This window comes from Melospiza melodia, chromosome 4 (genome assembly GCF_035770615.1).
Source record: "Melospiza melodia melodia isolate bMelMel2 chromosome 4, bMelMel2.pri, whole genome shotgun sequence".
Classification (NCBI taxonomy): domain Eukaryota; kingdom Metazoa; phylum Chordata; class Aves; order Passeriformes; family Passerellidae; genus Melospiza; species Melospiza melodia.
This window is the reverse complement of record NC_086197.1, coordinates 93,134,587-93,147,569: the sequence shown is the minus strand read 5'-3', so window position 1 is coordinate 93,147,569 and position 12,983 is coordinate 93,134,587. Positions and strand designations below refer to the sequence as shown.

Below are 12,983 nucleotides of genomic sequence, written 5' to 3'. Positions count from 1 at the left end.
GATTTCTGCTGAAATGCTTAACACAAAAGCTGAAAATGTGTATTCTATGATTTTGCAAGTAAGATGTTGCTCAATATTTTACAAAGCTACTACTAAGTAAATATTATTCATTAAGTTGATTTCAGTATGCTTTTTCATTTTTATGACTAGAAGATCAAAGGAATTTCAAGGGGTTTTTGTTCAATATTAATTTCTGTTTTTTAGAATGATTAATTGTTTTTTGAGTAAAACAGTCATTTTGGCCCAGGTTTTGGTAATGATCTACACCCTTTGAACTTCTCTTGCAAAAGCTCTGATTTATTATGAAAGTTTTCTGGGCTTATTTTTCCAGGTATATAAGGCTATCAGAATCTGGCCATAAGCCTCAACGTAATCTCTAGGTTTTACATCTTGGAAATGTATGCAATGGAGGATCCAACTAGGAACTCTGCATAATATTTATTAAAGTGATTGTGTGCAGAGAAAATACTTAGTTCAAAGGCTTGAGCCAGTAATCCTTGCTGAATAAGAACCAAGTTCTCAAATCTGAGCAATATTAGGTCAGCCTGTCTGCCCCAGAACAGAACAATGACACTCAATGTCCAAAAAACCATTAACATTCCCTGGTGTTTCTAGATGTTTTCTAGCAGGAAGGTGGAAATAATAAGAATCTGTTCACCTGGGAGATTTCTGTTGATCTTGACTTCAGATGTATTTTGGCTCTGCTCTTGGCTTTGAGTTAATCCCAAAATTAATTGAAAGGTTTTTTTGGGTGTCTTAGCCAGGTCTTGGGTGAAACTCCTCCACATCTGAACTAAATCCTCCCATTTCCTCCTGCAGCAACAGTTGTATGTGAGCTCAGATGAAGGGGTCACGCAGGTTTCCTTGCACCGCTGCCACATCTACGGGACCGCCTGCGCCGACTGCTGCCTCGCCCGAGACCCCTACTGTGCCTGGGATGGCAACTCCTGCTCCAGGTTTTATCCCACTGGGAAAAGGTGAGCAGTGTTTAGCAGGAAGACGGCTTTCGTTCTGAGGGTTGTGATGTGATGGAAGAGTGGGATTTCATTCCTTTCATCAGCATGTACAAACAACACCCCCGTAGCTGTTGTGCCTGGAGTTATTCATCACCTAGGACTGTATGCTGCAGGAGTGTATGGTAAAGAGCTTGGCTTTTCATATTCAAAGTAATGGATGGAAAAAGAAAGAAAAGGAAAGAAATGGTTTCTTAATCATAAATATTAATCTTTCTGTCTCACGCACACAAAATCAGTGAGACATTTGTTCCCTTCATTTAAATTCAATTACTTACTATGGATGTAATTATGATAGCCCTAAATACAGCAAAAGATCTTTCAGGCTGTCTGAGGAGTAAACTCATTTATATTTTTTTTGTTCCTCATTTTCTCCTAAGTGAGAAGAATTATTTTCAGGAAAATTTTAGGCAAATGTGATTTCCATGTAATGCCTGTGGATTTGGGCTTTTTGACATGAGGTTTATTAAAGCAGACAGGGAAAGCAATTTCTGTTTAATTTGCAACAGAACTAATAGTCCATCTCATAATCTTATGCAAAACAGGAGTCTCTTTCCTCCTCCCAGGGGAAATATTTAATAGCAGAAGGCTGTAGTGAGCTCTTGTCTTAATAAGATTTCACTTCTTATACAAACAAAGCTACAGAATACACAATGAACTGTTACTGCAGAGGGGACAAATCTTTCAGATGTATCTCTCTACAACTACCTGGAAGGAGGTTGTAGCCAGCAGGGGTTGGACTCTTCTCCCAGGTGACAAGCAAAAGGACAAGAGGAAACAGCCTCAAGTTGTGCCAGAAGAGGTTTAGGTAGCATATTCTAGAATCACAGAATTATGAAATATGCTGAGATGGAAACTGGGACCTTTGAGTGCACTTCCTGGCCCTGCACAGGACACTCCAGGAATCACACCATGTCCCTGAGAGCATTACCCAAACACTTTTTCAAGGCTTGGTGCTGTGACCACTTCCCTGGGGAGCCTGTTCCAGTGCCCAGCCACCTTCTGGATGAAGAACTTCTCTTGATATCCAGCCTAAACCTGTGACTGTGCTCAGTGTCTGCACCTGAGATGCAGCTCAGAGGGCCACGTACAGTCACTGAGTTTTGTTCCTGTTCCTTCATAGAGGGAGACAGATGACAGAAACAGGCAAAATTTGGATCTGCTGATAATAATGCCATCCCCTGGACAATTGTTTTTGTTATTGCAATGTTTTCTTGACTCATTCCTTACCTGAGATTAAAAGGTAAAGCCCAAACTGGTCACGTAGCAATTGGTAGAGTACATGGGGTTGTTAACTGCTTCCATTGAGAATATTCAGCCGCCAGTCTGCAGACTCATTCTTTTCTTCCATGGAACAAAGGTCAGAATGTGGGGGAGGAAAGAAAAGAAAAATCCCCAAGTGTCAGCCCACCTAACTCCTACAGTAACACAGCTGCCAAAAGGTACAAGGAGCAGTCAGGTACACCCAGCCTGTGCAGTTTCCAGTTTGCCATCCCTATTACATACACCCACCCAGGGTTATTTCCACTGGGGCTTGCTTTCATGCTGATATTTTGTTTGCAATTTGCTCCTTATGTCAAACCAAAATAAACACCTCTAACTGTATGGAAAAAAGTCTGGTTTTCATATGTGAAGGAAATGAGTTGTCTCTTTATCTAACAAGGCAAATTATGAAGGAGAAAACATTGGTAACTAGATCCAAATCCTATTGTCTAGACAGTAGTTTCTGCTGTATGAAATTGCTTATTTGCTTCTTTTGACACTTCTGTCTCCTGTGAATTACTGCAGTTCCTCATACAACATTAATTTACCCCAAAACACCCTATGGATATTACCTTTATTTTCTAACTGCCACCTTTTTTTTTTTTTTAATTAATATCTAAGTGCTAAGTTCTCATTCACAGAACTGCTTTATGCAAGCAATGTGCCATCTCTGACAGTTTGGAGCAGCTCATGGTAGCACAAGAACTCTGACATTTACTTAGAAATTCTTCATGACCTCCCTTGACTCATGTAAATAGTTCACAAGGGTTAAGACCCCAAGGCATAAAATGAAATCTTTTTGATGGTAAACATAAAAACTTTACTTGGAATTTCAGTAATTACTCCTTTGAAACAACATTGTTCAAATATTTCCCTTTCAAACGATGCATGGGCTCAGATGACAGGGGATTATGAGCACTCTCTGTGTTTGTGGTATACCTATAGAATCTTAGCTCTCCACCATTCTGGATGAATACTTCAGTCACTCTGCTATGAAGGTGGCTACAGGCACCAAAAACAAAGTGCTTGGAGCTTCTGGTAAGCTTCACTTACCACGTGAAATTGAGGTAATTTTTATCATAATTTTGTGCTGGTGTGTCAGATATGAGCAGTATGAATCTTGTGCATCTCATTGTTAGCTGCTTGCCTTTATGAAGAGTGTCAGCTGGAGGTTCTGGCTTTGAATGCTGGGTATTGTGAGTGAACAGAGATCTCCTTCATTTATCACCTCTGATCCTTCCATCCCTAAACCTCCACTGCACAGCTGCTTTACCTACAAAAACTGCACCTGGTTTATAAGCTTCAACAGATGCTGCTTCACCTAAACAGTATCTTCACACCAACAAGCCTGCCAAGAGTAAAGCACACTCACCGTAGGTCATGAACTATCCCTAACATTTGATCTAGTAAAAAAAACAAAACACAAATAAAAAAAGCACATCCACAAATAAAAAAAGTGGTTATTTTCAGTGTAGCTATCTTGGAATAATATTTTTTTTTTACAAAATATTGCAGGAGGAGCCGTAGACAAGACGTGAGACATGGAAACCCTCTGACTCAGTGCCGAGGTTTCAACCTGAAAGGTACTGTAATTTAGAGATTCTCATGCTATATAAAGAACACATGGTTTTCCTTTATATGATTCATTGTAACTGACATTATCAGTTTGGTTTACTGGTAAAGCATAATTATTTTCCAAGTCTGAGTTTTGTTTTGATTTGGTTTTAGCACCTTCCTTGCAATTACATGAAACTTGAACATACATGATAAAATATTGAGACGTTAAATACATAGTTCAACATACTTGAATTGAGAAGCTGACACTGTTGATTAGAAAAAGGTAAAGTTAGTTTACCTTGGTTTCCCTTCAGTCTTTATTAATGCCATTTCATTCATTTAAGCTTTGGACCTCCGATTTTTTCTGAATATTTGATCCCATACTGAGTTTTGGAGCACACCTTTGAGCAAACAGCAGGATCTAGGCTGGCCTGTCTTTTGATTTATGATTATTCCCTTATCCCTTTATATGAGGAAAAAAACGATTCCAAATTTCTTTGTGGAGTCTCTTATTTCCAGCCGTGCAACTGTTTAGTCAGCCTGGCCAGGGGAGCCAAGGCTTTGCTCTCCCAGCAAGCCCTTTCTGTAGTTTGATGGATACCAGTCAAATATGCCCAAAGTCATAGGAGTAAACACATATATAAAGGCAATTCAATCCTCTTGAGCCCCCTGCATGTCTGAGCTAGCCAGTGGCAAAGGATGCCATCAGACCAAGGGCACACAGACAATTATGCTCCTTTCACCTCTATTATGAGCCTGAATTTTGAAGTACGTTCTCATCTGTACCACCTGGTGACCAAGTAATAGAGCTGATTGTAAATGTTTTTATTGATGTTTTTCTAATCAAAGAAGAATGCTTTAAGAGTGACATGTGAAAGGTTCTGTCAATAACAATTCTACTGAAACAGTCTCCACTGGTTGTTGGAAGAATCTCCTGGATCAGCAAAGACCACAGCAGTCAGTTGGGTGTAGATCCCTCTGCTTAAATGAGTCAGTATTAGGTAATTTATGTTAAGCTGAAGAGTTTGAGCAAGTAATTCCAGGAGATGACCCCAGTTAGAGAATACACCTGAGCTCTGAGAGATCCACGTTGAAGCAACTTGAGCTGTGTCTTCCCCTGCAGGCATCTGCTGAGACCTCCCACCCATTATCTGTCCTAAGGGTGGGTGTCTGTCTCCTTCCATTTGGAAAATGTGAGAATGTCAACTGTCTGCACTCTAGCCTGAGGGGGGATAATTGTTTCAACCTTGACAGTCTTGTGAAGCAGGTTTCTTGTTTTCCAGACACTTTTGCAATGTGGATGTATTTATAGGTTTAGGTATTTTAACATCTTTGTAAAGGAAATTTCGGTGGCAGCAGTGGGATATAGGGTAGGTAGATGACAGTTGTTTCCCCGGGGAAAAAAAAAAGATGAAAAGAAAGAGCAATTTAGACATTTGCAAAATATAATTTACAGCCATTTATAGCAAAATGACTGTGTTTGGGGAAAAAAGTGAAATCTACTTAAAGGACAAAAGAGCAGAGAGCCAAGCAAAGCCAAGGAATCTTCCATGCTCATAGAAAACCGTCATGCTGAATCTAAGTCTTTAAACATGGGAAACCTCTAAGCACATATAAACTTAATATTTTTGGCACATTGTTATTTTTAAATAAATCATCAAGAACTAAGCAATCTTGTATGGTTTCATTTCACGTCTATTTAACATTGTTAGGTTTGTGTTAGCCCTTATAGCCATTACAGAAATGCATTTTGAATGTGAAGTATTTCCACATTATTCTCTTAGAAGTTGTAATTGGTTTCGGTACAGCTTCCTAAATGTGCTGAAGGACTAAAAACAGGCAAAGTCTCCTTCCTTCAGAAGAATAGATTTCAATTTCACATAACAGTTGATGAAAGAAACTGAAAAGAATGTGAGATAAAGTAGAGTCTGAGAAAAGCCAGTCTTAGGACTGTGCAAGAACAGAATCAGATTTTAGACATACAGACCTCTAGGTATTTGCAGTTCTCATATTATTTCAATAACTTCCATTGCTTCTTTCTCAAAAATAAAAAAATGTATTTCATATATGAGACAGGCTTTTCAATCTGGAGCTGCTTTGTTTTGAGGACCAAAGCAATAAGCATCCAGAAGTTCCTACTGGTGACTGCCAATTATTCACCTATGGGGACTGTAAAGGGACACAAGAAGTCCAAGTGATGACATGTGCTCAGCACTTGCCCAGGTGTTGCTGGAGTGCTATAAATCTGTCTTTCTCCCTGTTGCTGGCCTGTCTACATATTCATCACATTTCAGGTTGAGAGCCAAGTCCCTTCCATGTGTTGGAAGAGGAGCAGATGAGCAGGAGCCCAGCCTGCCCCCTCTCTCCTCCCTGGGATGCTGCATGCAGCTGGAGTAGCTGGAGCCTTCTTTAGAGCATGATGCTTTATTTTGGTCATACAGCCTTATTCCCCCAAGTCATAAAAGGCAAAGAAATGCATTAAATGCTTCATTCTCTTTTGGAGTAGTAGAGAATGAGATCATTTCACAGAAAAATATCCCTGAGCTCAGTTATCCCATCAGCAAAGTTTATCAGCCTAAAGGTGTCCTAGTTTCTCAGAACAGACCATGTCACTCTGAAAACATTGATATTTGAAACTGAATGTGCTTCTTCACATTCCATTTAATTTATTTGAAATTTTTTCCTAAAAAATATTTGATTTTGGCCAATATCAGAATCAGGCATACTTTATTTAATCTGTATTGCAAAGAGTTACATGTTTTCTTAATCAAATCACCATTCACAGTATCCTGACCTGTTTTCTTTCTTTCTTTTTTTTTTTTTTTTTTTTCTTTCTAGCATACAGAAACGCAGCAGAAATAGTGCAGTATGGAGTAAAAAACAACACCACCTTTCTGGAATGCACACCTAAATCTCCTCAGGCTTCTATTAAATGGCTGCTACAGAAAGACAATGACAGGAGGAAAGAGGTGAGCTATGTGAACAGGAGCTCTGGGAGGATCCTCAGTCAGCATGACATTCCCTTCCCAAATAAAGGGAGGGAACAGTTTTTGTTTTTATCAGGCAGTCTGGCTACAGTGAAGGTGGAGAATTTGTGTGGAGGCAGGACAGTGACCATCATTTACTCATATGAATAAGAGCAGACTCAGTAAGCTGAGACTTCATCCTCAGCCCCACAGATTTCTGTCAGATCAGAAGAGCTACAGAAAATTAAAGAATCTTTGCTTCACACCTTACTGATTGCAAACTGAAGGTTTGCAGCACTCAGAACTTCTTATTGATCTAAGGAAATAGGCATAAAAGCAAGAACTTGTATAAAGTTCAGGAAGAAGTCAGCATGCAGTAGCTCCTCTGTGCTATTGAAGAGATAAAAGGCAAAAGTGGGAGAAATGTGAAAGGTTTCTTTAGCAAGAAACTAATCCAAGCTAAGAACACGTATTGACAAAAGCATTTCCTCACCATGGTGCAATCACATTTTCCATTACTGCACTCTCTAAGGCTCTCGAGTTTCAGCACTGTAATATACAGTATGATTGTTTATGGGGAATGTTCCTTCCTTAAGCAATATAAAAGGGGAAAAATCCATTGCAAATCCAAGGCACTTACTATATGAATAAAAAGAAACATTTTTCAAAAGGAACTTTTAAGTAATGTGGTGTCTGTTGATAGGTTATAAATACTGTAAAGTATTATTCTCCTGTCAGGCCATTTTACAAAAACAGAGGGGAATTACAAATGTCTCACTGAGTTTTCTAACTATTCAAAGCCATGTCCTGGCAATAGGTGCCATTCCTTAACCCATTGCTCCAGTAGAACATCTCCCTTTTTTTGTTATGTTCAGTAAATATATTGGAATCGATGCAGTTTCATGGTACAACAGGCTGAATAAAGCAATCAAAGTGTTGATTAGTTTTCAAGCTCTCAGATGTCTGGAAATCTTCTACAATGTCTACAAAAGTTTACAATAGCAGAATACCATAATAAGTAAATTAGTTCCCAAGAGAACAAAGTATAATGCAAAGTACAGTAGCAAAATAGAAAAACCATTCAGCAAAATACCAGCAGTGGTTTCCTTTCATAATGGATTGAACTAGCAATTTTTAGTTCATACTGATATGCAAAGCGACGTCTGCACATTCATTTATAATTGGATGATAACAAGCTCTGGTAACTTGCTTCTTTCAGATGATGTGACCATCTCCTGGGACAGTGCAGAGTCTGAAGCCAGAAAGGAAATAGGAGAGTACCTGTGCTCTTGGTTAACGTTGAGCCAAGTCCCACTTGGGACCACTGTGGTGATAATTTTTATAGGCTGCAGACTCTGCAGAGCAGATAGAGTTCTTCAGCAGCAACCCGCTCAAAGTCAAAATATTTAATGAGAAGACACCTTGAGTTCAATGCCAGATTAGCCTCCCTGGTCCTACACCTTTCTTCCACTCAGCAGAACTCCCTTGAGGCTGAGAGAGACATTCTCAGGAGTGCAACAGGGCAAATAAAAGTTCATTTTTTCAACTCCACTATTCAGACATTATGAAAACTTCTATTTCATGTGGCTTCCAGATTTTCATCTTTGACTACATCCTGATCAAATTTATTCTACACATAAGAAATAAAATTATTTAAGTCATTTTCTTTAGCAACACTTGCCTTCTTTGAGGTATGCTCTTTTCTAAAGGTGTTCTCTTGAAGACAATTATATAAAAATATAGTAACTTTAAGAAAGTCATGTTTGAAATGAAGCTTACCAAAAGGTGCAGTGCTCTGTTGTTCCATAACCTTCCCTAAAAGGTTCCTTCTGCCTTTCTGCTCTGCAGGTGAAGCTGAACGAGAGGATCATAGCTACTGAGCACGGGCTCCTGATTCGCTCCGTGCAGGACAGCGACCGCGGGCTCTACCACTGCATCGCCACCGAGAACAGCTTCAAGCAGACCTTGGCAAAGATCAACTTCAAGGTGCTGGATTCAGAGGTGGTGGCTGTCATGACTGACAAGTGGTCCCCTTGGACCTGGGCCAGCTCGGTGCGAGCGCTGCAGTTCCACCCCAAGGACTTTGTGGGGGCTTTCAGCCACTCGGAGATGCAGATGATCAACCAGTACTGCAAAGACAGCAGGCAGGCAGGGCAGCACAGGGAAGAATCCCAGAAGATGAGAGGGGACTACACCAAACTAAAGGCCCTTATCAATAGCAGAAAAAGTAGAAACAGAAGGAACCAATTACCTGGATCTTAATTTTATTTTGTAGTAATAGGTATTTTTGTCCTCAGTGTAGGGGGCTTATATTTGTCTATTGTGAACAAATTCGTGCAAATCTGATAAAAAATTAAATGAAATTCCAGCAAGACACATAAAAGATCTGTCTCCCAATTAAATGCAGTGTAACATAAGAAAATAACTCAGAGCATTTCCTTTCCTAGGTACTTAGTGATTCAAGCCTGGGCTCTGTCCTAGAAGAAGCACTGGGTATTCATCTTAAACTAGATTCACCTTTAACATCTCAGTATTTTATTACAGCTGAATAGAAATTTTTGCAAAATCAGTGCATTGTCTTGCAACTCTGCACCAACTAGACTGGTGGTGAAAGAATCTGGGTTAAGATGCATACTTAGAGTAGGATGGTACTAAGATTTCCTTGCACTGTGTTTAAGAACATGAGTTTCTTCTTGTTTACTGCTCAATATTGGGTTTACAGCTTTCACTCATCGATCAAATCATGTGAATGCATGCAGTCAGGAAGCAAGTAAAGTCTAGTAGAAATGTTTCATTTGCTCAGAGGTCAAATGAAGGAACAAACAGAAGAAAAACAAAGAATTTATACTTTATCAGAGTAAGCACTGATTATTGTGCATAGTATGAGTTGTAATAAATTAATGAGTTCTGGAATGTAATTTAAAATATCTCTGCTCATATTGATTTTTATTAAAATAGGGAGTCCTATAACACTACATAGCTTTATAAGTGGTGCAGAGGTAACATGAGAATGTTCATTATACATACAATTTTGAAAAACACCTAAGTGACTTAGGTATTTTAGCTACTTCTCAAAGGATTACACTCCAATTTCTTTTCAAAGGACAGAATGTAGATATACCATATAGTGCTTGTTCAGAAATGAAAAATATAGATTATCTTTATTCTGTTCCATGATTAAATTGGAGCTAGTCTGCAATGTGGAAACAAGTCATAAGTGTCTTTGAAATTTTTAAAACATTATTTTTTCAACTGTTTTCTCAAAGTTGCAAATATTTTAACTAGAATTTTCTAATTAAACCATTCCCATTTTCTAGGTTTTGTACCCTTATTCTTTTCCATGTTATTTTCCAAATTTGCTCCTATTTTCAGTTCTCTGCTAAAAAGCAGATCAGGAAAAGAAGAAAAAAAAAAAGGAATGAGGGAAAAATAAGACTGAAAAATGGGTTTGAGTTGAAAACCAAAAACTCTAACTTGAGAAGCATGTTCAAACAGAAATCTTTTGTTTAAGAAGCAGCTGTCAGGTCTGATGAAGCAAGTTTTGTTGAAAATTGGGTAGGTGTACACCAGGTCATCCTAGGAAAAGCAATCACTTTTTTTTTTTGAGCAATGCAAATGCCATAAAGAGGGGCAGATCATCAATGCTTTTACTGTGTAAGAGTGTTCTGGAAGCCAGTTCAAAACAGTCACAGGGATTAAAAATGTATGAGTACCCTAGAAAAATCACAATTATTTATGGCATTATACAAAAATATAAACTGATGTTCAGCTCAAATCTGACTTGTTAAGTTATAATTCTGCTTCTATTAGAATTCTCTGGGATTAACTCTACAGGGCATGGGGAAACACTTCTGGGTTTGTGCCTGTGTGAATTCAGTTTAATGCAATGGAGGTAACCCTGGTGTTTATCTGCCATTAGCTGGATTGTCACTTTATCACCACCTCGTGAAGGACAGCTGGGAAATGAGCCCTGACCACACCATTTAAACAGTCTCTAAATCCCTTTGATGCTGCTGGGATCTCTTTAGTTTAATTTGTGTGCTTACTGCTTGCATGGCAGTGCCAGCCTGCTCATTATTGCCATCTAGTTAAGTGCTCTCCTTACTCAAGGCCTCAGCGTGCATTTCTGCAATATTTAGGCATTAATAACTAAGGTCCTTCTTATGGAAAACATCAGGAAACTTTCTCTGACCTCCATGAGATGGAATTTGGTTCCAAGAGCTAGCAAAGTAGGTTCTGGAGGAATCTGGCTTTTTTTTTTTTCCCTTTTTTTTTTTTTTTTTTCCTTTTTTTTTTTCCTGAATATGACTGACTCCTGAGGTGTGTGACAAACCAAAAATCAAGTGCCCTGGTCTGGAACTACCTCCTGGAATGACACTAGTGCATATTCTCTGTGTGCTGCCATGCTCTTCCCATCTCCCCAGCAGATTCACTGCAGAGTTGGTGTGGTACTAATGCCTGTTGTGAGGATCAGAATTGCTTCCAGATGGAATACAGTGATTAATTGGTGTTTCAGGGTACAAATTGCCCTTTAAGTGGTTAGGTACAGTGATATTTTAATAGGCCCCCATTAGGCCTCAGAAATTACAGTTACACTGTTTTCGAATTTCTAATAGAATATTGGCAATAAGGGATTCCATTAACACAATCAGCATAGCTCAGAGTTTCATGTGATTATAAAATAATATTTTTAAAGCTGCTTCATATACCATTATTATGGTGTGACTGTTTAAGGGATTACACTTAAACTAACATTTTTCCTGCTGCATGAGAACTCCAGTATATAAATATAATAAGCTTCTGTCAGTGCATAACTGGTCCAAGCTTCCATGCTCTAGGAGCCTTCCTGCATGTATAGAGAAGTCAGGAACCAGATGCTCAGCTGATATAAACTAATGTAACTTCCCTGTTGTCCTTACAGCTACTGGGGTTGATACCAGCTGAGTGTTTGGCCTTAAATGTACAGAATAGACAAACTGCAAATTTTGTTTAAAGTAGCCCCTCTACTGTAGGTAACACCAAAATTTAAGACTGTAATATTATTTGTGCTATTTAATACTTCCTATTTGGAGGATTTCTAAATAATGTATATAATTTTATTCCTTAAAAAAAATGCACAAGCAAAATGACTTCTAGGCATAACTTCACCAAATGTAAAGATATGTTCTCTGCCAAAACTTCACTGTGTACTGGTATTTTTTTTTGCCTTCTTATTTTGTGTAGTTTGTAAAGTTTGCTGAAATCTTGACCTAACAACGTGTTCTTTGCAATTGTTGTTACTGTAGATATGCGTGTTTTATTAAGAGAATCTTGGTTTTAAAACTGTAGGTATGTGTATAAGTTCCTAGCATGATGAAACTGTCATGACAGTGAATATGCATCATATAGTGTGTAAGGAAGAACAAAATGTAGTTTAACATAGTGCTATTTAATTGAATATCTAAAATGCCCAACAAAATAAAGTGTGTTGCAACATTTAAAAATTTGTTGGTTCCCCCTTATGGATGTGTATTAAAAAATAACTTCTTTTTTTTTTTTTTTTAAATTTTTTTTTTCTTATTTTTAAGAAAAGAACCTGAAAAAACAATTCCCTTGATTTTCCAAATAAGTTCAAGAAATTATTTGGAGCATCAGGTATTGTAGCTGGTCAGTTCCCAGCCCTGCCTGGACTGAAGCCCCAGTCACAGAGGTAACAAGGAACTCATGAGGAGTCAGAGATTAATTATTTCAAAGATTATCCCATATAAGCACTTTGCATAAAAGCAGGTTACTTTTCTTTAACTCATTATTTAAAAAGAGAAGAAAAAGTTTGTTTTCTCCTAGGACTACAAAGTAAATCAGAAATGTCTGACTAAAAGAGGGGAGTGAAGTGCAAATGCTTTTAGCTTTTATTAAACTGAGGAGGGGGAAAAAACCCCACACATTCTGTGAAATCCTGATTCTTTCAGCTGAGACTCCTGGCATTCTCCAGGCACCTCTGCAGGGAGGGCAGGCTGCTGGGGAGTCACAGCTCTCTCCCTGTTTCCTGGCTTGTACCTGGAGTGAAATAACCTGCCTGACCCCTTCAGTACGCTCCTTTTTCCTGCAGTTATCATCTGAGCAGTGTTACTGCTGCTCTTCGTGCTGGCTGTTTATCCAGATGGGTTTTCACAAGGAAGCATAGGTCTTCATCAGTTCCTTGGGA

The 12,983-nt window shown here is 38.6% G+C and overlaps 1 protein-coding gene across 2 annotated transcripts in view; it reads left to right on the top strand.

The window, feature by feature from the left end:
• The window catches only part of SEMA3C (semaphorin 3C), a 116,512-nt gene extending 104,230 nt beyond the window's left edge, over positions 1–12,282 (top strand). For both annotated transcript variants that reach the window (XM_063155615.1, XM_063155616.1), the window contains 4 exons: positions 820–977; positions 3,792–3,859; positions 6,672–6,802; positions 8,648–12,282. In XM_063155615.1, coding sequence (XP_063011685.1) covers positions 820–977; positions 3,792–3,859; positions 6,672–6,802; positions 8,648–9,061 — 771 coding nt within the window. In that variant the 3' untranslated portion in view covers positions 9,062–12,282. The remainder of the gene's footprint in view (positions 1–819; positions 978–3,791; positions 3,860–6,671; positions 6,803–8,647) is intronic.
• Positions 12,283–12,983: the final 701 nt, after the last annotated feature.